The sequence below is a fragment of the Elephantulus edwardii genome, unplaced genomic scaffold, assembly GCF_000299155.1.
Source record: "Elephantulus edwardii isolate Elephantulus edwardi_28Jun2011 unplaced genomic scaffold, EleEdw1.0 scaffold00268, whole genome shotgun sequence".
Taxonomy (NCBI): Eukaryota; Metazoa; Chordata; class Mammalia; order Macroscelidea; family Macroscelididae; genus Elephantulus; species Elephantulus edwardii.
Window position 1 is genome coordinate 3,271,500 of NW_006400018.1, and position 25,925 is coordinate 3,297,424.

The 25,925-nt window shown below is 43.3% G+C and overlaps 1 protein-coding gene across 1 annotated transcript; it reads left to right on the forward strand.

Moving 5' to 3' along the window:
- Positions 1-7,446: 7,446 nt before the first annotated feature.
- Positions 7,447-23,605, forward strand: GIF (gastric intrinsic factor (vitamin B synthesis)). Its single transcript, XM_006899850.1, has 9 exons — positions 7,447-7,525; positions 9,020-9,196; positions 9,632-9,745; positions 10,403-10,543; positions 12,926-13,107; positions 18,070-18,247; positions 21,944-22,145; positions 22,276-22,394; positions 23,544-23,605. The coding sequence occupies exons 1-9, from the start codon at positions 7,447-7,449 to the stop codon at positions 23,603-23,605; spliced, it is 1,254 nt and encodes a 417-aa protein (XP_006899912.1).
- Positions 23,606-25,925: the final 2,320 nt, after the last annotated feature.

Here is a 25,925-nt window from a genome sequence, read left to right on the forward strand (position 1 = left end):
ACAGTGGTTGCCAGCATTCTTTGACCTGTGGTCCCTTACCAATCTTAATGTGAGCAATCTCAACACTCCAACCACTGCTCCCATCATCACATTGTGTTCTCTGTTTTGAACACTCTTGTCTTTCTCTTTAACCTATAAAGGAAACTTAATCTTTATGTTGGGTTACACTACTAGCCAAGATATTATGTCAGAAACTACCATCTGTTCCGTGAAAGAAAGATGAAGCCGTCTGCTCCAATTAACATTTACAACCTCAGAAATCCAACAGAGGGTCACCATAAATCACAACTGACTTGATGGCAGTGGGTCTGGATTGAGTTGGACAAGGTTTGCTGTTGTTAAGCACTGTTGAGTTGAGGACAACCTATAGCGACTCTATGAACAATAAATCTGAACCCTGTCCAATCCTGTGCCGTCCTCACACTTCCTGGCACATTAGAGCCCACTGTGGCACTCACTCTATCAGTCCTTCTGGATGAGGGTCTTCTCTTTCACCAACCCTCTACCTTTCCAAGCATGATGTCCTTCTTGAAGGAATAGCCCCTCCAAGCAGCATATTTAAAGTATAGAAGGTGAAAACTTCAACATCTTTGCCTCCAAGGAGCACTCCAGCTGCACTTTCTCCAAGACTTATTTGGTTTTGTTCTTTTGGCAGTCCAAAGGATGTTCAGTACTCTTCTCCAACACCACAGCTCAAAGGCATTGATTCTCTGGTCATTCATTGTCCAGCTTTCAGATGCATAGCAAGTGATCAGAAAGACCATGGCCAGAATCAGAGGCACCTTAGCCCTCAAACTGACATCATTACTCCTCAATAATTTGGAGAGATCCCTGACTGCAGACTTTCCCAGTACAATACGTCTCCTGATTTCCTGCTAGTATCAAGGGTGTTTATTGTGGATCCGAGCGAAATTAAATCATTGGCAACGTCAATCTTTTCTCCATTTATCATGTTGTCTATCAGATCGGTGGTAAGAATTTTTGTTTTCTTGATGTTGAGATGCAATCCACATTGAATCTATATTGTATTCTTTGATCTTAAGCAACAAATACTTCAAGTCCTAAGTACTTAGACAAGCTTAAGTACTCTTAATTTAAGGCCAACTGATTACCAACCTTACTTCCATATGCAACTTTAATACTTCCTTGTCAAATAACCTAGTCTACCCCTAAATTTTGAGGATTAAGATATGGACATTTTTTACCCAAATCCAGCCTTCCATTGTGGAGCGAATGCCAGCTTACAGAACAGATTAGAACTACCTCGTGGAGTATGGTGGGCTGTCAGGTCTTTCTTCAACATTCCAGCTAATACACTCGAACCACTGATCTTTGGGTTAGCCGCTGAGCACTTTAAACACCAGCAAGGCCCCCTGGTGTCTTGGGAAACATTATTTCACCCACTACGGCCCTATTACTGGCTTTTGGAAAATGAGAACTAAGAAACAATCCAAGAAAAACAAAGATAGTTCATCATGCATGTTCAAGCTGGTGCTAGTTAGGGGAGAACTAATCATCTGTCGGGGATTTTGTAGCGGAGGATTTTTAAATGGGTTGATAGCCCAAATGCCCAGGAAAGCTTTGTAATTATTCATATTCCTCTCTAGGAATATGAATACTCAGGGAGCTATAAGGTGTGGTTGACTCAACAACACTTAACAACAAGAAACTCTCCCAAAAATTTGTTTCAGTAGGTCTGGTGTAAAACCTGGTAATCAGTATCCTCATAAAACGACCCTGGCGATTCATCCTGTAAAGTCAAGCCTGAAATCATGAATCTTTCTAACACTGCCTCATAAAACATTCTTCGACTGATACAAATGTTTTCTCCTTATAGGAGACAATCCAGCAGCCACTAGTTGCAGTGGCCAATTACTAGGCACCAGAGATGTGGCTATGTGACTGAGAAATTGAAATGTTTCTTTTGTTACATTTCAATAACTGTGTGGCTAGGTCAAAAGACAGTTAATGTTTCCAAGCCATGGAGCTGACTCAAGAGACTTCCATGTGCATCGTGTTATACAGTCACCATTTAGCCTACCAGTGGTTTTCCTAAGTTTCAGAAAGAGCCTGCATCAGAGAAGCTCCCTTAGGAAAAGCCTATCTTCCAGCCTCCACTATACAATGACTTTTCCTTTTTCTTATGAATAGAGAAGATCAGAAGACCTGATTGTTCATTCTGCTTCTTCAAGGTTCACCAAGATCACTTGATCCTTTTCAAAGACTGGCCAACCATTGTCAATTCAGGGGAAAATATATAATTACTGAAAATAGCGCATTAAAAATCTTCTTAGAAGATTCAATGTCTTGTACAAAATACCATATTTTATGTAAATAGCATGCATGTTAATAGTTTGTCAAGCATGCCCGATCACCAAAGTATTTTTATAAACTCTGTTAAAAAAAACAGCAGCATGTAAAAATGAACATAGCGTGTTTATAAAAATATCTTGGGGGGCAGAAAACAGCTATTTGTGTACAAATACAATTGCTTATTATCATTGTGTGACAATGTCTAGGGAGCCCTGGTGGCCTAGTGGTAGGAAGATGTGCTGCAATCACAAAGGCATGCAGTTCAAATCCACCAGCTGCTCTGTGGGAGAAGGATGGACAATCGCCTTCCATGCTATTTACCGCTTCTGCAAACCTGCTGGAGGGTCACCTATGAATCAGTTCCAACTCAACAATACACAGCAACAACATAATACTGTCATAACAAAATATCACAGTGAGTGCTTTTTTAAAACCCTTGAGTGATTAGATTGTGTTGGTCTTGTTGTTAGGAGCTTTTGAACTAAGTACAGCTCATAGCAACCCTATGAACAACAGATCTGTAAAAGTTTAGGTCTATAAATCTTTACATCTTATTAGCACAGCACTTGTCTGTCAGTTTGCTCTACTCGGTTAACTTGTGGGTAGCTGTGATTGTGGATTAGGTTTAATACCCACCCTCAAACAAGTCAAACGGCCATGCTTTCCCCTAAGATTATAATTAGTGCCTCAAAGCAGGGATAAGACGGTCTCGTTAGGCATTCTCCAGTTCCAAAGCACAAAACATATGAGAAGACAGAGGGGACCTAGAGTGAAATGACAGAGACTGTGACTTTTCCTTCTCTTTGAAGAAGTACAGCCTGAAGACTCCTCAGAAGGACGATGATTCCACATTCTAAGTATTTTGCGCTGGTTATGAGGAGGGCCAGACCTTCGACAAGAACATCATTCTGGGTAACGCAGAAAGCCAATAAAGAGAGAAAGCCTTTCTGTGATACCTCAGGGGCTGCAACAAGCATCACAACAATTGTGAGGAGAATTAGGGACCAAGTAGAGGCTTGGATCTATCATTCACAAGGTCGTTATAGCCAGAACCAAATAAACAACACCTAACAACAATAATGATCTATGTCATGAAAATGTCTTTGGCTTTTATTAATAAAGGGAGTTACTGAATTTTTTCCACTAAAAACAGCAATCTAAAATACAGAAGTTAGTGGGGAACCACATTAGTCCCCCCACTGCAAGATTTTAAGGCATTATTTCTAGCTATCTGTTACAGGGAGGTATACTTTATAATAGCTAGAACAGTACATCAACAGAGAACCACAAGAAATTCAAGCTGGATTTAGAAGAGGTATATCATTGCAGATGTCAGATGGATCTTGGCTGAGAGTAGAGAATATCATAAGGACATCTATTTGTGTTTTATTGACTATACAAAGACTTTGACTATGTGGATCATAACAAACTATGGCTAACATTGAGAAGAATGGGAATCCCAGAACACATATGTATTCTAAATCTATACTTAGACCAAAAAGCTGTAGTCCAAACATAGGGAACATTGCATGGTTTAATGTCAAGAAAGGGTGTGCATCAGGGTTTTATCCTTTCTCCAAACCTAGTCAATTTGTATGCAAAGCAAATCGTTAAAGAGGCTTGATTACATAAAGAAGAATGTGACATCAGGATTGGAGGAAGACTCCTCAACCTGCATTATGCAAATTGCACAACCTCGATTGCAGAAAGTGAAGAGGCTTAAAGCACTCACTGAAGAAGATAAAAAGATTCCAGCCTTCAACATGGAGTACACATCAACATCAAGAAAATAAAAATTCCCACCAATGCACCAATAGGCAACATCACGAGAGGTGTAGAAAAGATTGAGGTTGTCAGTGATTTCACCTTGCTTGACTCATGGTAGCACTGATGAAGACATCAAAGGATGGGGAAAATCTGCTGGCGAAGACCTCTCCAGGGTGCAAAAGAGCAAGGACGTCAGTGTAAGACTGAAGTGCACCTGATCCAAACCATGGTCGTTTCAATCACTTACTGCACATCTGAAAGCTGGACAATGAGCGAGCATGGCAGAAAAAGATCAGTGCCTTTGAGCGGTGGTGCTGGAGACGAGCACTGACCAGCCCACGGACGGCCAAAAGAACAAACTGGATGAAATATGTTTACGGCATTGAAGTCTATGGGGGAGAGAATAGTCTAAAAGTATTATATTTTAGGGCATTATTTTTATCGTAGGAGTACGCAATGAGGGTTGCAGAGTGGATTATATTTGGGGGTAGGGGGTGGGGTTTGGGGAGGTGCGAGGGGATTGTGTACCACTGAGGGAGTTTTTCTTTTGCTTTTCAAGGAGAGGAGCAAACGGGGGTGGGGGTGGGGGTAGGGGTTTCTGCGGGGGAAAAGGGTGCAGCAATGAATGGATGGAATTCCAAAATCTCTGTAGATGTTCATTGAAATGAAAAATAAACAAACTAAATTAATTTAAAAAAAAAACAAAACATGAAGGAAAAAAAGAACAAACAAATATGTTTTGGAGGAAGTGCAACCCAGATGCTCCTTAGAGTGCAAGGATGACGAAAGTTCATCTCACATACTTTGAGAATGTTGTTAAGAGGGGTCAGTCCTTGAAACAAAAGCATCATGCTGGGAAAGGAAAAGGGGGGTTGGTCAGAGAAAGAGAGGAGGCCCCTCAACAAGATGGGTTGACACAGTGACTGCCTCAATGGACTCGGGTATATCAGAGGTGATGAGGATGGCACAGGTTCAGATCCATTACTCACTGGGTCACGATGAGTTGTCGGTGCCAGAACGGCACACCAGCAGAGAGCAATCACTTTATAACAGCTGTATTTCAGATAAATACATATCGAGTATACGTTGTTGCTGTGGTTAGGTACCACTGAGTTGGCTCTGACACATAACTGAACCCATAGCTTGGTTTTGGGGTTTTTTTTCAAGTAAGCAATTAGGACAGATATTTAGCTAATTGAACTCATCTTTTCTAATTAGTTTTTTATTTAAAAAAATTGGTTCAGCATAAATTAATAGAAGAGATCATTACTAGTTCTAAACAATTGTGAGAGAGAACGCGTCAATGGAAGGAAGCGTGCACATGGCGGTTGAGAGCGTGGGTGTCACTAAGAGAAATTCAGAAAGTTCAGCTGAAAGATACCTCAACGCTTTCAAGTCTAAGAAACCACCTCGCGCGGCCTCTCGATTTCTAATGAAGAGTTCTGATACAGGTTGGCTTCAGTACCACGGCCTGGTCTTTAACAAGGCTTTGCTCACGCACACTCATGTATATGCAGCTTTGTTCACAATAGCAAGGAGTTGGAAACAACCTAAGTGCCCGTCAATAAATGGAGAGAGAAGCTGTGGTATAGTCACACAATGGAATACTACGCTGCATTGAAAAACAAGGAACTCATGCAATATTATCCAAATGGGTGACCCTGGAAGACATTATGTTGAGTGAAATATGTTAGTCACAAAGGGACAAATACTGCATAGTGCCACTGATGTAAAACAGGACTGACATCAGGGTTGAGGGAAGACTGAGAAAGATGAGATAAATAATGTATAGTGCATTGAAACAGATGGGGGGGAAACTGTTTAAAAGGGATATGTGATTAGGTATTATTGTCATGACAGGAGTGCAGAATGAAGGCTGCATAGTGGAGTGGACATGGGGGGAGGGATTATAAAACAATGGAGGAACTTTTACTTTTCAAAGAGAAGAGTGCACTGGGGGGGGCAGGGAGAAAAGTGCAACAATGAATGAATGGAAATCCAAAGTCTCTGTAAATTTTTATTAAAATTAACTAAAAAAACCCACAATGCTTTGCTCCAGGTTTGCCAAAGCATCTCTCCATCTTGGTATCCTGTGAAGGTCTGTTATTTTCTGAGTAGATGTTCTCATAGAATATTGTCTTTTAAATCAGATTATCTCTTCTATAGTGAAAGCATTTTTATGTTTTCTAATTTAAAAAGCTGGAGAAGAGCATTGAATGGACTGCCAAGAAAACAAACAGATTCATCCTAGAGAGGGTTAAACCAGGCTGCTCCTTGGAGGCAAGGATTCTGGGGCTTCATCTGACATACTTTGGACATGTTATAAGGAGGCACCAGTTCTTGGAGAGGGACATCATACTTGGGAGGGTGGAGGGACAGCGCAGGAGGGGAAGACCCTCTATGAGGTGGATTGATTCAGTGACTGGGGTAATCGGGATGGGTGTGTCAGAGGCAATGAGATTGGCACAGGTTAGAGCAGGGTTTAGGGCAGTTGTACATAGGGCCGCTATGAGTCGCAAATGGCTCAACGGCACATAACAACAACAATTTAAAAAGTAATATTTTCTTAATAGTTAACTGTGCGATAAAGGTGAAGTAGGATGTGTGGTTTTTGCAAGTGCTTTAACGGCTGATAAAATTTTATATTTGTAAGATTAATATATTGTACTGGTACAGAATAGTTTTAAATTATATTTTTAAAAACTTTAAAAAAAAATAAATAAATTGGTGTATCTGAGAGCTCCAGGTGGGTTTTTACTTCTTTTGTGGTAGACAGACAGAAGGAACTCAAACTCACTTCTGGGAAACACAGGTTTATTTATTAGCCAAAGTTCAAACAACTTCAGAGCGACTAGGTGAGAGCCCAGGTCAGGACAATTTGATTAATTGCCTAAAGTTGGTTTCAACTGGCAGATCCCGAATCCAGAGGCTGAGAAGGCATATTGTGCAGCAAGTACTCATACCATTAGGTAGCAGCTGACGAGCAGCCAGGAGGTTGTCTGGATGCGAAGTCTCCAGGAGGAGACCCTGCTTACATCCACGCATTGGCCAAACCCCCATCTGCTCACGGTTCCAGTGACAAACACTTGTTTGCCATCCCTGTAGAGCAACCAGGCCTGGGCCCCAGTGCAGTGGTGCTGCACACACACCTCGGAGGGTCTAGAGTCAGTAAACTTACGATAAGCAAATGGAAAATCATTCTATCAGGAAGGTCAGCACAGATGGGTAGGAGTGGCTTGGGAGCTGGCGGGGGAGGCAGGCTGCTTTACTAAAAGTAGTACCTTTAAGAGGAGGTAGAGAACCGCTATACTTGCAGACCTTGAAATCTGTGGACTGCGGACACCTGGAGAGGACAGGAGACAGGAAATGGCCCCCTCTGCCCTCCACGTGCTGAGCCTTCTCTGGGCTGTGGCTGGGACCAGCACCCACATCCGAACCTCATGCTGTGAGTATGGTTTTATTTACAAGCAAGCCGGGGAAGCAGTTAAAGGGGTTCTGGTGAGAAATTAGTTGAAAATTCATTCATAGGGTCTCTATGGGTCATCTACGACTCTATAGCACTCAACAACAACAACAACGAGAGAGCTCATTTGGCCTAGTGGACAGAAAGCGATGTTACCAAGCCAAAGGAGGGTGATTTGAATCTGCAGCCCTCGGGCTTGGTTTTAATTGGTTTTGGTCAAACATTGTTCTAAGTAGTATAGCACTGGTCTGTCCATTTGCTGTACAGAGGTAACTCATGGTTGCTGTGATGCTAAACACTGTGACACTGGTGTGTCCAGTGTGATAATGGTTACCCATGGTGGACAGTGTTTGGTGCCTCTCCCTGACTAAAACAAGCTTGGAAGCAGGGGTGACATCCACTTCCAAAATAGCTTGCCTCCAAAACCTTATGGAGAAATGACGAACGTTATACAAGTGTTCAGGTCTTTCATTCATAGGGTCACAATGAATCGTCTACAACTCGACGGCACTTAACAACAACATAACAAACAAAGGAAGCTCTGGTGGCCTAGTGGCAAGAAGCTGTGCTGCAATCTCCAAGGCACGCGGTTTGAGGCCACTAGCTGCTTCACTGGAGAAAGATGGACAATCTCCTTCTGTGTGATTAACTAAACCGCCTCTGAAAACCCACTACGGTCGGTATACAAAACCATATAACAAACAAACAACTCATTGCTGTCAAGGTGAAACTGGTTTACAGCTGATCCTCCAGTGGGTTTTCAGAGGCTGCCAATCAAAATCGTGGAGATTGCCTATTTTTTTCTCCTGGAGCAGCTGGTGGGTTTGAACCACCTGCCTTTGTGTTGGCATGGCAACTCCCTACCCACCAGGCCACGAGAGTTCCCTGAGCGATCACTATAGAACTTGCAAAGTGGATAGGGTGGGGTATGACTGCGGACTGATCATCTTTGCTGATTTAACAGCATGAGTTGTTTGAAGGGCAAGTCTGTGCATTTTGCAGTACAAGAGACTGGAATACTGGTACAGGAATGCTATCTGATGGCGCCTAGACAGACACTTGGTCACTTTCTGAACAGGTGCCATGCTGATGGGAGCCTTGGAGAGCTACTGAGGACAAGTTACATCCCAAGTCTTTAATATCCTTTCTGAGAGAAAGAGAGAGAAAACACAGGATGAGTGGGAATTCGTGATTTCTAGAAACGTGCTACGGAAAATGTGAAATGCTTCTGAGGCCCTAAATGACAAATACCTTTCTGAAAGATTCAATTGTTTGAAAAGCTGAATAATGCCATGAAGAATCTAGATTATTTTTTTTGTCAACTTCTCTTCATAAGCACCTCAAAGAGCATTCCTAAGCATACCCATGGGAATCCTACATTTTCCTAAAAGGCAGGGAGGAAGTAGAAGGCATGTTTCTGTAAAGAAAGAATAAAGACTAAGGGTTTAATCATTCCTTTTCTCTTTGCTCTCTCAGCTGTTCCTGCGGCCCAACAGCCCCTGGTTAACAGCATTCAAGGGCTCATGGAGAACTCTGTAACTTCATCATCCTTTCCAAACCCCAGCGTCCTCATTGCCATGAACTTGGCTGGAGCCCACAATCGGGAGGTCCAGAAGCTCCTCACACACAGTCTCATGGACAGTGACACCAATGGTGAGACAGACCCTCATTTGCAGAATCCTGTCGATTCTAAGAGCAACAGCAACAATAATAAATTATCTGCTCTGCCTACCTCACAGGAGTTGCCCTGAGGTTCAAGTTACATAATAAAGTGAAAATTATTTTGTAACTACAAGCATCTCATGTGCCTAGTTGTTATGGATGTTGTTGCTGTTTTCTTATCAGACACGAGGAATTCAGGATGGAGTGCTGAGGTTACACAGAGGCTGTTAGATTAGATTAGACATGCTTTAAGTATATTTTTATTATTATTTAGTAAAGATTTAAAAAACTACAACACAAAAGTCTACCTACCTTATTAAATAAACTCAGCTGCCCTCACCAGGAGGCAGGAATCTTGGCCGTGGCCCGGAAGCGCTCTCCCCAGAGCAAGCCTTTGTTCTGGTGTTTGGTCCCCTCTCTCTGCAGATCTAACCACTGGTCAGCTGGCCCTCACCATCATGGCCCTCACCTCCTCCTGCCGAGACTCAGGGACGCGGGTATCGCTTCTACAAAGACAAATGGAGAACTGGGCGCCTTCAAGTAAGATCTCACTGGAAAGGAAGGGAGAACATGGCAAATAGGTCTTTCTGAGATATTCAACCCCAAAAAGGAAAAGACGGGGTGGGAGAGGCATGGGAAGCAGAAAGCGAACAAGGAGACAATATACCCTCCAACCCAGTTCCCCCTCTCATGCACTCCAGTGGAGTATTCCTATCCAAGCCACCGTGAGCCTGGTAAGATCATTACCCAAGCTCACAGTCTTGTCATGCCCAACACTAGCTGGGAGATACCAGATGTTTGTTGTTATTTGTACCATCAGGTTGGAACCAGTCCAAAGCTGACCCTCCTCTGGGTTTTCAGAGCCAGTACATTGCACAGGAAGAGACTGCTCACCTTTCTCCCATGGAGCAGACAGTGGATTCAAACCACGTACCTTTACATTGGTAGCACAATTCCTTGCCACTAAACCACCAGAGCTCCCCTAATTTAGTCCTTTCCAACTTCTAGACCATGTCCTACCTTGCTGGCCTGGCCTGGCCTGGCCTGAGGAGGCCCAAAGCTATCCTTTGCTCATATTACATCTTTATTTTCAGATAGGTTTTCTGTCCATTTCTATTTCAACTTTGGATTTTTCTTTCACAAATGGCATCATAATAATGACTAATGTTGGTCTAATAAGGTTTCTCCCCCTCCAAGGCCCCAACGCTGAAGCTTCATCCTTTTACGGGCCTGGCCTGGCAGTCCTGGCACTGTGCCAACAGAACCCCGAGGCCGCTCTGCCAATAGCCATCCGCTTTGCCAAGTCCCTGCTGGTCAACTCCTCTCCATTCAACACGGGTGAGTAGCCGGGGCTTCAGACACAGTCCTGCGCTGGGGAAATCCAGGAGCATTATGCCCTGAGGTGCTGGAGGAGACTGTGAGTGTGGGGAGGAAGAGCCGAGGACTGTGAGCATGTCTGTCTGCAAGAGAAAGTCAATAAAGACGTGCTGGGAATCTGAATGAAGGAATAAAAAGATGCAAAGGATGAGTGAAAGGACGAGTGAGAGAATTGTTTAAAAGGGATATATGATTAAGTATTATTTTCATGACAGGAGTCCAGAATGAAGGCTGTACAGTAGAGTGGACTTGGGGGGAGGGATTGTATAACAATGAAAGAATTTTTCTTTTACTTTTCAAAGAGAAGAGCAAACTGGGGGAGTGGGGGGCAGGGAAAAAAGTGCAACAATGAGTGTATGGAAATCCAAAGTCTCTGTAAATTTTCATTAGAATGGTTGTTGTTGTTATGTGCCGTCGAGTCGTATGCGACTCATAGCGACCCTATGTACAACAGCCCTAAACTCTGCTCTGTCCTGTGCCAATCGCACTGTCTCTGACACTCCCATCCCGATTATCCCAGTCACTGAATCAATCACCTCATAGAGGGCCTTCCTCTCCTGCGCTGTCCCTCTACCCTCCCAAGCATGATGTCCTTCTCCAAGGACCCTCTCTCCTCACAACATGTCCAAAGTATGTTAGACGGAGCCTCAGAATCCTTGCCTCCAAGGAGCCAGCCAGTTTAACCCTTTCCAGGACGAATCCGTTTGTTTTCCTAGCAGTCCATGGTATTCTCAATACTCTTCTCCAGCACCACAGCTCAAAGGCATCAATTCTCCTTCTATCCTCCTTGGTCATTGTCCAACTCTCTGATGCATAACAAGTGATTGTGAAGACCATGGCCTGTATCAGACGCACCTTAGTCTCCAGAGAGATACCATTGCTCTTCAGTACTTTGGAGAGGTCCCTAACAGCAGACTTTCCCATGGCAATGTGCCTTTTAATTTCCTGGCTATTGGTGCCAAGACTGTTGACTGTGGAGCCAAGCAAACTAAAGCTGTGTACAATCTCAATCTCTTCACCATCCATCCTGATGCTGCCAATTGGTCCAGTGGTGAGAATCTTTGTCTTCTTGACATTGAGCCTCAATCCATATTGTAGGCTGCAGTCCTTGACCCTCTGCAGCAGGTGTTTCAGGTCCTCTTCAGTTTCAGCAAGCAGGGTTGTGTCATCTGCATAAGACAGAATGTTGATAAATCATCCACCAATCTTGACCCCACATTTCTCCTCATAGAGCCCAGCCTCACGGATAATCTGTTCTGCATATAGGTTGAAAAGGTATGGAAATAGGATGCATTCCTGGTGTACGCCCTTCCCAATTTTGAACCATGCAGTGTTCCCTTGCTCTGTTCTGACGACTGCCTCCTGGTTCAAGTATAGGTTTCGCATTAGAACGATCAAGTATTCTGGGATTCCCATTCTTCTCAGAGTCAACCATAGTTTGTTATGATCCACACAGTCAAATGCCTTTGCATAGTCAATGAAACACAGATAGACATTCCTCTGGTATTCCCTGTTTTCAGCCAAGATCCATCTAACATCAGCTACAATATCTCTAGTACCACGACCCCTTCTAAACCCAGCCTGGACTTCTGGCAGTTCTCTGCTGATGTGCTGTTCCAGTCGTTTTTGGATAATCTTCAGTAAATCTTGCTTGCATGTGAAATCATTAGAATTAGTAATAATAAAAAAGTTATTTAAAAAAGATGCAAAGGAGAGATGTCATCTACCAAGTTTCTCATTTGTTCTGGTCTCAATGAGCCAGGCCTTGCTCAGTTGCATACATGTTTATTACTTGCAAACAATAATTAAAAAAAATATATATATAAACCATCTTGTGCTGGATGCTACAGTGATGGGGTGGAGGTACAAGAAGGGGAGCAGGGCACCAAGAAGATACACAAAGCAGTGCTGAGGCAGTGAAGCGGTGCAACTGTCAGATTCTGAAGGACTTCAGAGGAGAGACAGCCACCATCATGCTGGAATGACCGAGAAGGCTTCACTGAGAAGTGGTGAGGACGGAACGGCCGAGAAAGGGTGGCATTCTGAAAACACTTGGACAAGGGAAGCAGGATTTCATGTGATTGCTTGAATATAAGTTGGCAATAATGTTGGAGCTGTGGCCCCATACTGTGGCTTATCAGCCATACAGCCTTGGCCAGGTAGTTAGTCGGAATTCTGTGTCTGTTTCCTCAGCTCCTAAGTGCAGATAACTACAGGTCTTGTTTCACAAGATGTTTCAAAGAGTAAACGGAATATTGCACTTGGTGCCCAATAAGCACACAGTCAGTGTTAGATGTTCACCTCTGTGGTGGTCACTGTCTTATCCCTTCCTATAATTCACAGACACAGGAGCAATTGTGTCCTTGGCTCTGACCTGTATGTACAACAAGCTACCCGTCGGTGCAGAAGAAGGTTACAAAGCCCTGTTTAGTCAGGTTCTCAATAGTATTGTGGCCGATATCAGCACGAGGATCAAAGACAATGGCATCATTGGAGACATCTACAGTACGGGCCTCGCCATGCAGGTAAGCTCAGCATTGACGCTGCTCATTGGGGCCACACCAGTGAGCCGGGGTCACAAGCTCAGAAGACCAGGCTTCTGCTAATATCTTTGGGAAAGATAACTAGTATGACTTGAGTAATAGATTCTTTGTGGACCTATGTCTACTGGTAAAATGTTCTAACTCTGCCCTACCTCAAAGGGAAGTGTGAAAACAAACAAATCCAAGAACTCTTTCCATTTCTTATTAATGCTGATTAATTTGTTAATAATAAGTATGTTGTTGTTGTTGTTGTTGTTGTTGTTGTTATTGTTAATCAGGTGGACAGGCTTTTGTATTTAAAAGTTGGTCTGGTCCTACCTGTGAGTGAGCCTTTAGCTTGGTGTAGTTGGATCCTAGTGGGTGTTTGTGATTGTGTAAAAAGTATGATGGGTCGGGGCGAAAACACAGGGTTGCACAGTTTGGTGGGTGGAGGGAGTGAGTGAAGGAAATGGAAAAGATCCAGCAGGAAACTGAAAAGACAGGTTAATGGTAGGCATAGTTCAATGGTGATTAATTTTATAAAATATAATGAATGGGAATGATTGTATGAAACATAATCTCAATAAAAACTAGTGGGAAACACAATGTATATTAACTTTGTAAGCAAACCAGTAAAAAGAAAACATTTTTGAAGTATGATTTATCAATAATAAGGATAATAAAGTGAATCTTTGAATGATACTGGATTTTCCAAATCAATTTTCAGAAACAGTCAAGTGTTGATTTTCTCAGAGCTTTATCTTGATCCAAAATAAGCCTGACTTGAATTCAAAATAATTCATGAATATAATCTAAACTTGGCTAGACACCAAATATATGTCAGGCTCGTTGACCATCTCTCTCTCATTTCAACCCCTGAATAGTGGGAGTAAAAGGCAGAGCCAGTTCTGTCTGGTAGCCAAGGCCATTCTCTACCCAGTACTCCTCAAGGAAGGAACCCCAGGCTCATACCCTCTAAGCTGCCAACTGCCACAGCTCTAAGTACAAATCACCAGTCGTTAGGGCAGCATGCTACCATGGAAGAAAGGCACATGCACCAGATACAGTGGGAGGAGAACCTGTGGAATCATGAGCTAAAGAGTCATCACCTAGAACGCTGGATTTTAAAGTTTCAGCACCGAACCAGTCTCAGAATGCTGGATTTCAAAGTCTCAGCACTGATCCCATCTAAGAACACTGGATTTCAAAGTCTCAGCATGCCCGACAGAACGTGAGTATGCTCTAGGGCCTCATCAGTTCACAAAGTCCAGGAAAAAGGTCATTACAAAGCCAGCCATAAGCCCTTTAACTCTCCAGTGGAGAAACAGTTGAGCACTCAGCTGCTAACCAAAACATCGTCAGTGTGAACCTCTCAGTTACTCCATGGGAGAAAAACGTGGCAACCAGCTGCTGTAAAGGTGGCGGCCTTGGAGACCCGTGAAGTTCTCCTCTGTCCTCAAGGGTCGCTCTGACTTGGAATCAACTCCACGGCAACAGGTCTGATTGAGACAAATCACTTCCCAATGTAGAAGAGAGAAAGTGGGGACCTATGAGCTATTAAAAGAGAAGAATTAGGGATAAGTATAATAAGCCAGGATTTGATGGCGGGGGTAGGGGTGGTGTTCTGTGCCACCAAGTCAGCCGTAACTCACAGTGGCCCTATGGACAAGAGTACAAAGTATTACCCAATGCTGGAGTATCTTTACTATCTCTGCTGTGCTTAGCTCCTATCACGTATTTTCACTATGTCTACCAACACCACAACCCAAAGGCATCACTCTTTCTTCGATCTCCCTTATTCGCTGTCCAGCCTAGAGCTCCTTTTTGCTGTTGTGTGCCACCGAGTCAGAACCAACCCGGAGCTGACCTTTCATCACTGCACCATCCTCCAGCATCTAGTGGATTAGAACCGTGTACCTATGCAGTGGCAGTGCATTTCCTTACCACTAACCCCCCACCCTCAATCTCTCTGGTTTATGTTAAATATAGAAGGCAATACAAAAATCTTTATGCCATTATCCTAAGTCATCTTCTCTGTAATCATCAATAGGAAATAGCCATAAACAAAAACTATGTTTTCATAGCTGCTGGTGCACTGAGAGTTCCCAGGGTCAGGTCTAGAAAGCTTTGTGAGAGATAAAAGGCAGCCTTGAAAGGATTATGTTTGTGTTTCACTTAAAATAATTAATCTTCAACTTAAGTGCTAGAGAATTGTTTGTTTTGCTAGCCGGGTTTTTCAATTCATTTGGAGTTTTATCACTTGTAAGGTGAAGTCTGATAAGCTGTACCCAGGAATAAGGCTTCTCCTATGAAAAAGTAGACGTCACCCATACCCAGATATCTTAAACGAGGTGAACTTCTGGTCAGTTAGGCAAGCAACTTCCCCCCACTTCTTCTCTGCCCATTCTCAGAAGTTTACCTGGGCAGTATAAAATCTAAGCTCACCAGCTGTGTAGTAGATATTGTTTCAATCCAAGATGTTCCAGTAGAGAAAGCGAAGAGCTGTAATATAGAAAAAGAACAACTTGAACGTGAATTCCACAACTGCCACCATCCTGGGCAACCTTGTTACTGATCTCTCCACAACAAGGTTCCAAATAAAGGCATGAAATGTGATATTAAAACACAACCACAAAAAACACAACAACACACAAACAACAAACCTACAATGACAACAAAACCCCCAAACACAGGCACAATGTGGTGATCAGCAACTGGTGGGTGGTGGTGTTTTTTCATGCTCTTAACTCTTCATTCTTCTCTCAACTTCCTCCTGGACATCAGTGCCCTTCATGTGACCCAGGCCACCCACATCCCTTCACAAGGGCATTCGGGAAGTATTTTCCCTTTTCTGGAATTTTCCTTCCATGCCTCGAATGTTACCTTGATAGGAGGTTGGGAGAAGGGATCTGATACACTCCTTCATGCAAAGTTCTGAACAACTTCTTACAGCTTGATGGGTTACCGAGATACATCTCTCAAGGTGGAAGTTGGGAGGTGATATGGCAAGTGGATCAAGTGTTGTTGCTGAGGAATACCCACCCACTGGACGTCCCTGAGTCCAAACTGTCTCCTGAGGTTGCCTCTGGCCAGAGCCAAAGTTCCCAGTTGGCAAGGTTCATGATGGTCATGCCAGTGGCTCATACAGGTGCCTCCAGTGAAGGGCCATTTTTAAGTCCTTTTCCTCTTGCATTTCCCCTCTTCGGCCATCAGTCACCAGCAATCCAGCTCTTTTGCACACTTTGGTGGCTGTGCATGGTGGGAATTGAAAGGAAGGAGCTGGTGACTGCGGCTTGCAGTTCACACATTACAAAGTCCTTTTACATATCATCTTTCTTGAACCTCAAATAACAGCCTCCAAAGCGAGGCAAGCATTTTGATGATTTCTCATTTTACCAGTGAGAGATCAGACTTGGCATGGTGAAATGACTTGCTTAGCATATTAATTGAGGCTGGACATCAAGAGTTCAAATCATCAGCCTCAAATCATCAACTCCTCTCTTAGCCTCACTGCCCTCATCATCTCTTGTGTCATTTCTTCCAAGTGGCTGAGGAAGAAGATTCCCCAGAGTTTGCTAACATGGTCCTGGCCGAATTAACTAATGACAGAAAGACAGAGTGGTTCTCTTGCAATATCTATAAATCAGGGAGGAACTCTGATCTTCACATGTGCCCATGGATGTCTGTTATGAAGAGAATGGGGGACTCTGATTCACCTGGCACAGGCCATGGGTCCATTCCTGTGGCCAGAGTTACCGTCTCCAAGTGACTGTCTAGGTAGTGCAGTGGTTAAAGGGCTTGACTGCTGAGAAGAAAAAATATGCCACCTTGAACCCAACCCTGGTGGTCTAATGGCAAGAAGCTGCAGTGCAATCCCAAAGGCACATGGTTCAAATCCACTAGCTTCTCAGTGGGAGAAGAAAGGGAAGTCTCCTCCTGTGCAAATCACTGCCTCTGAAAACCCACTGGACAGTTAGATACGGGTTGGTTCTGATTTGACGTCACACAAGCCACCCTACAGAGAAACATATGACACTCTGCTTCTAGAAAGATTGACAGCCTTAAAACCCCAGTGAGGAATCTGTACTCTGGCCTACTGGATTGCTATGAGTCAGAATTAACTTGAGAGCAATAGCATTGACTTTGGGCTTGGAATGACAGGCTGGAGACAGCGTCATCAACTGGAAGAAGGTCACCAATGGATGCACAGGACAATGTGAAGCAAAGAGGACCACTGCTTTCATATGGCCAAGTCTTCTGAGAATAAAGCATCCTTTGAGTTGGCGTTGTCCAGCAAGTACTTTCATGTTATGTTCAGTGACTACCAGCAGCCCTAGGACCTGTGGTGTACCAGTGGTAAGAACCTGTGCTGCAATCACAAACGCACGTGGTTTGAATCTGCAGGAGAAAAATGGGAAATTTCCTCCTGTGTGATTTACTGCCTCTGAAAACCCACTGGAGGGTCAGCTGAGGGTCAGTTCCAACTCGATGATACACAACCACCACCACAGGTGTTTCTCTAGGGAGCCCTGGTGATCTAGTCATAAGAAGCTCTGCAGCAATCCCAAAGGCATATGGTTTCAATCCACCAGCGAGCGGCTCAGAGGGAGGAAGATGGGCAATCTCCTCCCCTGCAATTTACTGCCTCTGAAAACCCACTGGAGGGTCAAGTATGGGTCACTTGCAACTTGATGACACATAACAACAACCGCAGGCGTTCCCCGGATCTTATCATTCCACAGACATTGTTGTGTGACTGCGATGTGGCAGACACTGAGCTAAGTGTTAGGGGCGGAGCGATGAACACGACCGATGTGGTTCCAAAATCTCATCCAACTTTGGTTTCAGAATCTGGGAGATCACAAGGATTAGTAATCAAAGCTGTGGCTTAAAAGGCGCACAAGGGCCAACGTGCAGCTATGTCTAATCAGTCCGTCTACTTTGCTTGTCTCCCTGTGCCCCCAGGCTCTCTCCGTCGCACCCCAGCAAGCTGCAAAGGAGTGGGACTGCAGAAAGACTATGGACACGATACTTCATGAGATTCAGCAGGGGACGTTCCACAACCCCATGTCCATCGCCCAAATCCTCCCTTCTCTGAAGGGCAAGACATACCTAGATATCCCCCACATTATTTGTAGCCCTGGTAAGAACCTTTTTTTTTTTTGCTTCTGTAAATTTTATTAATATTTCATATTTATGCAAGGCAGCAGAAATTAAATTTTGTGTATCTTGATTGGTAAGATTTTGAACCCAATATTAATGAATGATTATGAAATTCTTCCATTCTCCACTGAGTTGTAATGGGGTCATTTTTATAAATCAAATGACCTTATATTAATTTTTACGGACTATTTGGTTTGATTGGTCTGTTTCTTTTTTAATGTGTACAGCCTTAATTACTATAAAATTATAATATTCCTTGGACATTTTGGCTGAAGTATTTGCTCTTTTTTATGATTGTCTTGGCTGGTCTGTATTTGGTGCATTTTTTTAATGAAAGTTTACAGAGACTTATGGTTTCCAGTCATTCATTGTTGCAAGGAAGAACTTTTTAAAATATGAGGCTCACCTTAGGTCATAAAATGTTTGCTAACCCAAAGGTCACACCTCTCCACTATTTCTAGTCCACCAGCAGCTCCATAGGAGAAAAATAGGCAACTCCTCTCATGAAATTCACATCCTTGGAAAATCTGCTTGAGGAGGAACTGTGAGTTGGTTCTGACTTAGCGATGATGAGTTTGAGTTTTTTTGGTTTTTTTGTTTGTTTTTTAAATTTATTTTATTTTCTTATTTGTGTGTGTGTACTGTCAGATTAGATCTGACTGGTACAGAAGGAGATTGTTCCTCCTTCTCCAGCAGAGCATCTGGTGGCTTTAAACCGTGCACCTCTGGGATTGCAGTGCAGCTTCTTGCCACTAGGCCACCAGAGCTCGCCGAGTCTGAGTTTTTTCATTTATGATAAAATGGGGCAACTTAAACCAAGAATTATAAGTGGAATCAATTCTAACTGGCATATAGATACGTCTTCATGACACCTATGTGGACAGAGCCATTTCTGCTTTTCAGTTCTTCAAGGTAAAGTGCCAGCCATTGTGGTCTCACAATTCAGCCCTCTTTCCTATGTCTGCTTTAACTGAGACACATTTATTGGGCAGTTATTATGGACAAAGCAATTTGTAGGAAGCTATGGTCCCAGAAATCAAATAACCTATTATTTTGTTTACTCCCTTGATAAATGTACTAAATATTATGTAGTATCATGTAATGGCTATTCTGTACAAAGTTAAAAGACAGTTATTTAGACAACAATAAATGGAAGACTTCACTCACTGCTACAGTGGCTTAGTAGTAAGGAGTTGCACTGCCAACCCAAAGGTGTGCAGTTTGAATCCACCAGCTGCTCTAAGGGAGAGACAATCTCCTCTCGTGTGACTTACTGCCTCTGAAAATCTGCTGGAGGGTCAGCTATAAGTTGGATCTAACTCTACAAGACGTAAAAACAATAACAAATGGAAAGCCCTGGCAGGGCAAAGGCAAAGGACCATCTGGGAGGCTTGAGAGGAGAGCAGAACTGACACTTAAGCCAAGTCTTAAGGATCTAAACCTCCAGGCTTAGTGCTCACAAAACACCAAAGGGATGAGGTGAAAACTTAGTGTGCTGCAAAAGCTTGAAATACCTTTACCAGATCATAAATATAATACAGAAATACACAAAATTCAAACATTGCAGAAATACACTGTTAGTGGAACCTAGTATAAAAACACGTCTTGTAAACGGCTCTTTCTCAATCTCAATCTTGGAAAAGTGCAAGCTGGACTTTGCTTTCACATGGGAAGAATCCTCAGTGACAGCTAGCTGGTAGTGGGTATGAATCCTCCAATTCTTCCTAACAAAATACACAGTTCTGTTCTATAGGAGCACTGTGGCCTAGTACATAAGGAGTGGTGCTGTTAACCCAAAGGTCATGCTTCTCTGTGGTTCAAATCCACTGGTAGCTTCAAGGAAGAAAAATAAGCAATTTCCGCTTTGAGATTTACAGCCTCAGAAACCAGCTGGAGGGTCAGTTATGAGTCAACCCTGACTTGATGACAATGAGTGAGTGAATGAGAGAGAAAGTGCTCATGGGCTTTTAAAGATAGGCAGACATTACTAACTGCAATGTCTATCAATGCAGAATTTAGAAAGCAAAATCAACACCTGATCCTAGTTATATGCAAAACACTAGTGCATTCAAATAGCTTCTGGAGCTGCTTCCCAATGATTTAACAACTTTAACAAACTGGCCATGGAGTTATTTCCAGAATTGTACACTCGCCGTACTGGTACTTCCTTGTTGTTGTTGTTGTTAAGAGCTGTCAAGTCCACAAGGACTCATAGTGACCCTATGAACAACAGATCTGAACCATGTCCTCCCCTGTGCCAGCCTCATTATCTCTGCTGTGTAGACTCGAGTCCATTGGTCACCGTGTCAGTCCCCGTTGTTGAAGGTCTCCCTCTCTTTCTCTAACCCTCCCTCCACCTTTCCCAGCATGGTGTCTTTTGCCCAGCACTGCCCCTCCAGACAAACATGCCCCAAATATGTGAGAGATTTCACCATACTGGCCTCTAAGGAGCGCTGTGCTTACAGTTCCTCCAAGACAGATTTGCCTGTTCTTTTGACAGACTTGGACTTTCTTAAGCGGCCTCCAAGTCTCCTCCCTTTAATGCCAAATTCACTAAAGGTGAAGATGAAATAGCTATAGCAACTGAATAGCAAGTGTGTAAAATACAAGACTTAGGGCTTTCAAGCCTCTCTTCAGGTTATAAACCCTCCTGAAAATAATCATTGTATTAGCTTTTCAGAGTCCCTGGACTGGAAACAACGGCTTCACAGATGATACTAGTAAAAATCCAGAGTCATTTCCTGAAATGTTTTCCAGGATGAGTTGGCAAGAACAAATTTTCATGCCCGCAATATAAATGCTGTCATCTTTGACAGTTGGAGGAACTCTGGTGGCAGAGTGGACTGACTGCTCGCTGAAAGGTCAGTGCTTTGCAGTCACTGAAGCTCAGTGGAGAAGGATGAGGTGGCATGCTTCTATAATGAGTCACAGCGTTGGAAACCCCGTGGAGCAGTCTTGTCCTATCCAATGGAGTCACTATGAGTTGAACTTAACTCTGCTGCAATGGGTTTTCATCTTTGAAACCACAGCCTAACAGTTTGTCCTCCTGCGATGAATTGACTGTTGACATCATTCTAGATTCTATACCATCCTCCTATCAAACACTTGAGGGCTACTCACGGTTTCAGCAGAGCTCCCAGACTAAGAAAGATTTGGAAGAAAGGAATGGCGACTCTTTCCCATGGCCCACTAAGAAAACAAATAGGTCTGTCTTGGAGAGGGAGAAACCACAGTGCTTCTTGGAGGCTAGGATTTGGAAGCTCTGTCTCACATACTTCAGGCACATGGCCAGGAGGGACCTGTCCTTGGAAAAGGACAACATGCTCAGAAGGGTGAGGGACAGCACAGGAGAGGAAGACTCCAGATGAGATAGATTAACACAGTAACTGGGGTGATGAGGGTAGGTGTGTCAGAGTCAGTGAGACTGGCTCAGGGCAGGGTCACTATGCGTAGCAGGTGACTCGATGGCACATATAATGACAACAACCTAGCACAGGCAGATGAGCTCCCACTCTTGGAAAGCACACAGAGGCCACAATAGACTTGAGCATATCAACCATCATGAAGATGGTACAGGACTGGACAACATTTTCTTCTGGGTCCTCTAGGGCTCAGAGTTGACTCAATGGCAACTAACAATAATTGTTGGCAAACCTGGTCTCTTTCCCCTTCACAGATCAAGAGGTGCAACCGACTCTTCCCAGCCATCCTAGCCCTGCTCCCACCTCAGCATCCAACATCACTGTCATATACACCATAAACAACCAGCTGAGAGGTGTGGAGCTGCTCTTCAACGTGACCATCGACGTTAGCGTGAGGAAGGGGTCGGTGCTCCTCGTTGTCCTCGAAGAAGCCCAGCGCAAAAGCTCCATGTTCAAGTAAGTCGAACACGCAGCGTGATTTCAGCTGATCTTTCAAGCATTTTGAGTGCCCTTGCTCCTTTGCCTTTAACCTCATGTTGCCTGATTTAAAGCAAGATGTGAGACATCTCTGGTTTTGTTCTTACAGATTTAGCACCACAATGACATCCTGGGGCCTCATCGTCTCTTCCATCAATGATATCGCAGAAAATGTTAATCACAAGACATACTGGCAGTTCCTAAGTGGCAAAACACCTTTGAATGAAGGTCAGAGAAAAAAATAATCTGAGCATTTCTTACATAGTTAAGAGACCTCTTTCTTCATTGTTGTTGTTGTTGTTGTTGTTAAGTGACCCTATGAATGAAAGACCTGAACACTTGTACAACTTTCATCATTTCTTCAAGTTCATAGGGTTTTCAGAGGCAGTGCATGCAGTGCAGAACTGTTCCATAGCGTCCACGGCATGGTCTGTAGGGAGCTGCACTGTTCACTCAAAGGTTGGGTCTTTCTGGTGGCTGTAACCCAATAGTGGCTCCTCAAAGGAAAGACAAACTATCTGCTCCTGAGAAATTTGAGGCTTCAGAAATCCAAGGGAAGGTCAGTAATGAGTAGGTTCCAACCCGATGCCAATAAGTTATTGAGGATCTCTGGTGGCCTATTGGCAAGAAGCTGCACTATAATCCCAGAGACCTCTAACATATGTATATAAAACATGCTTGATATGAGCTCTGGTGGCTGAGGGTTAAGGCGTTGCACTGCCAACCCAAAAGCAGGCAGTTCAAATCCGCCATATACTCTGGAGGAGAAAGATGGGTAATCTCCTCTTAACACAATTTATTGCCCCTCAAAACTTGGCTGGAGGTTCCAAGCCATGAGTGAGAGCCAACTCAATGACACACAACAACATCGTCACCATCTATCTGACCTGCCTGGAAAGGCAAGAACTTTCAATCCCCTGCCTTTCCTTACAAAAAAAAAAATCTTCAACAATGAATGTAAGTTCCTCCCTTGCATAATTTAATTTTGACCTGAAAGAGCCATTTTCAATAGTAACCAGATTTCTTGCACATGTATTATGTGTCAATACTGTACTAGGATTCTGACAGTGGTTATATCTAATCTTGAAAGTATTTCCTCAGAGTAAATATATTCGACATATTTTATTAATAAGGGAATAGAGGGGAAAGTAGATTTACACACAATTTACACGACTTACCCAGAAAGACACTAGACAAAATGGTGAGCTAGACTAAAATCAATAGCCCTGAATATAAATTCCATGCTTTTCTGACACTTGTCACGCTGCATATTTCACTCTTGGGTAGTGTTACACCTCAGGAAACAGAACTGGCTGATCCTATCGCAGAAAGGGTGGATACCATGGTCAACTTGTGTGATTTTTCTGCTTCCTCCAGGTGTTGCTGACTACAGACCCTTCGACCAGGAGCACATCACAGCCAATTTCACACAATACTAAGGACAGGTGGGTCCAGGCTCCACTCAACCGCTCCCACTGATAGGTGGAAATTTTTTAAAATTTTATGTTAAACTGGTGAAAAATAAAATACTAATGATGCTACTCTATTTGTTTGTTTAAAAATGGAGGAATCATTACATAGAATAAAAGATGCATACTTTTCCTGGCATCTCAACAGTGGTGACACATGGTGACAAATATTCAGCTTCTCAAGGTCTGATGAGCTACGTACTAGGAACAATACTCCAAGCCATCATTTAAACCTATGGCGAAGGGAACCGCAAGGTAATTTTTTTAAATTCACTCAAGGACTGCAGCCTCCAATATGGATTGAGGCTCAATGTTAAGAAGACAAAGATTCTCACCACTGGACCAATTGCAGCATCGGGATGGATGGTGAAGAGATTGAGATTGTACAGCTTTAGTTTGCTTGACTCCACAGTCAACACTCTTGGCACCAGTAGCCAGGAAATTAAAAGGCGCATTGCCATGGCAAAATCTGCTGTTAGGGACCTCTCCAGGGTATTGAAGAGCAATGGTGTCTCTCTGGAGACTAAGGTGCATCTGATACAGGCCATGGTCTTTGCAATCACTTGTTATGCATCAGAGAGTTGGACAATGACCAAGGAAGATAGAAGGAGAATTGATGCCTTTGAGCTGTGGTGCTGGAGAAGCGTATTGAGAATACCATGGGCTGCTAGGAAAACAAACAGATTCGTCCTGGAAAGGGTTAAACCGGGTGGCTCCATGGAGGCAAGGATTCTGAGGCTCTGTCTAACATACTTTGGACATGTAAGGAGAGACCGGTCCTTGGAAAAGGACATTATACTTGGGAGGGTGGAGGGACAGCACAGGAGGGGAAAGCCCTCTATGAGGTGAACTGATTCAGTGACTGGGGTAATCAGGATGGGAGTGTCAGAGACAGTGCGATTGGCACAGGACAGAGCAAAGTTTAAGGCTGTTGTACATAGCGTCGCTATGAGTCGCAAGCGACTCGACGGCATATAACAACAACAACTAGTCTTCTTGATTGGTTAACCAGCATATTCTTTCACTTCCACAATCCAAATAATGTTGCTGAAAAATCTATTTTTGTTTCTTATGTTAAATGTCTTTCAAATAACTTATTCTAAATGTATATACATAGACAGAAAGCGATGCTACCAAGCCAAAGGTGGGTGACATTTAATCCACAGCCCTCGGCCTGCCTTTCATTGTTTTTGTTTAGACATTCCTCTAGGTGTATAGCCCTGGTGTACAAGTTGCCGTACAGCGGTAACTTGTGGTTGCTGTGAGGCTGAACACTGGGACACTGATGTGTGTCAAATGTGTTAATGGCTGGTTACCCAATGCGGACAGAGAGTGGGGTGGAGCTCCCTGATTAAAACAAGCTTGGAAGGAGGAGTGGCATCCACTTCCATAATAGCTTGCCTCCGGAAACCCTATGAACCTGGAGAGAGGATGAAAGGCACCCAAGTGTTGAGGACTCTCCTTCATAGGGTCACTATGAGTCACCTGCGACTTGACGGCACTTAACAAAAACAACACATAGTATATGTATATTTGTATTTTTTTTCCTTCAATTTTTACTGTCTGTGCTGGGTTAAATCAAGTTAAATAGATATAGAGACATACTTGCTCTTTAAGACTTTTGAGAGGTCTCTGAGAGCAGAATTTTCCAGTGCAATATGGTGTGGTTTTGTTGTGTGCTTTCTTTTTATTTCTTGATTGCTGGTACCATGGGTGTTGATTTTGGATCCAAGTAAAATGAATTCATTGACAATTTCAATCTTTTCTCCATCTATCATGGTGTTGCTTATTGGTCCAGTGGTTAGGATTTTTGTTAACTTGATACTGAGATGTAACCCATCTTGAAGGCTGTAGTCTTTGATCTTCTTTAGTCAGTGCTTCAAGTCCTCTTCACTTTCTGCAAGCTAAGTTGTGTCATCTGCATGATACAGATTGTTGATGAGTCTTCCTCCAATCCTAATGTCACAGTTTTCTTCATATAGTCCAGCTTCTCAAATTATTGGCTCAGCATACAGATTGAATAGGATTATGGAAAACGTTGTATTCAATTTATATGCTGACTCAGAAGAAGCTATGGAACAAGAGATATCATTGCTGATGTCAGATTAATCTTGGTTGAAACCAGAGAAAACCAGAATCATGCTTGCTTATGTTTTATTGATTACACAAAAGCATTTGGATTATAACAAATTAGGGATAATACCTTGGGTATGTGGTTAGGAAGGCCCGGTCTTTGGAGAAGGACATCATGCTCATCAGGGTAGAGGGACAGCACAGGAGAAGAAGACCC

What these genes read in the sequence shown, in the direction of transcription:
- GIF (XM_006899850.1), top strand. Translation starts at nt 7,447, where the DNA reads ATGGCCCCCTCTGCCCTCCACGTGCTGAGCCTTCTCTGGGCTGTGGCT. An exon ending in CATGGACAGTGACACCAATG is followed by an intron (nt 9,197 to 9,631) that starts GTGAGACAGACC and finishes CTCTCTCTGCAG; the next exon opens with ATCTAACCACTGGTCAGCTG. An exon ending in CAAAACACCTTTGAATGAAG is followed by an intron (nt 22,395 to 23,543) that starts GTCAGAGAAAAA and finishes TGCTTCCTCCAG; the next exon opens with GTGTTGCTGACTACAGACCC.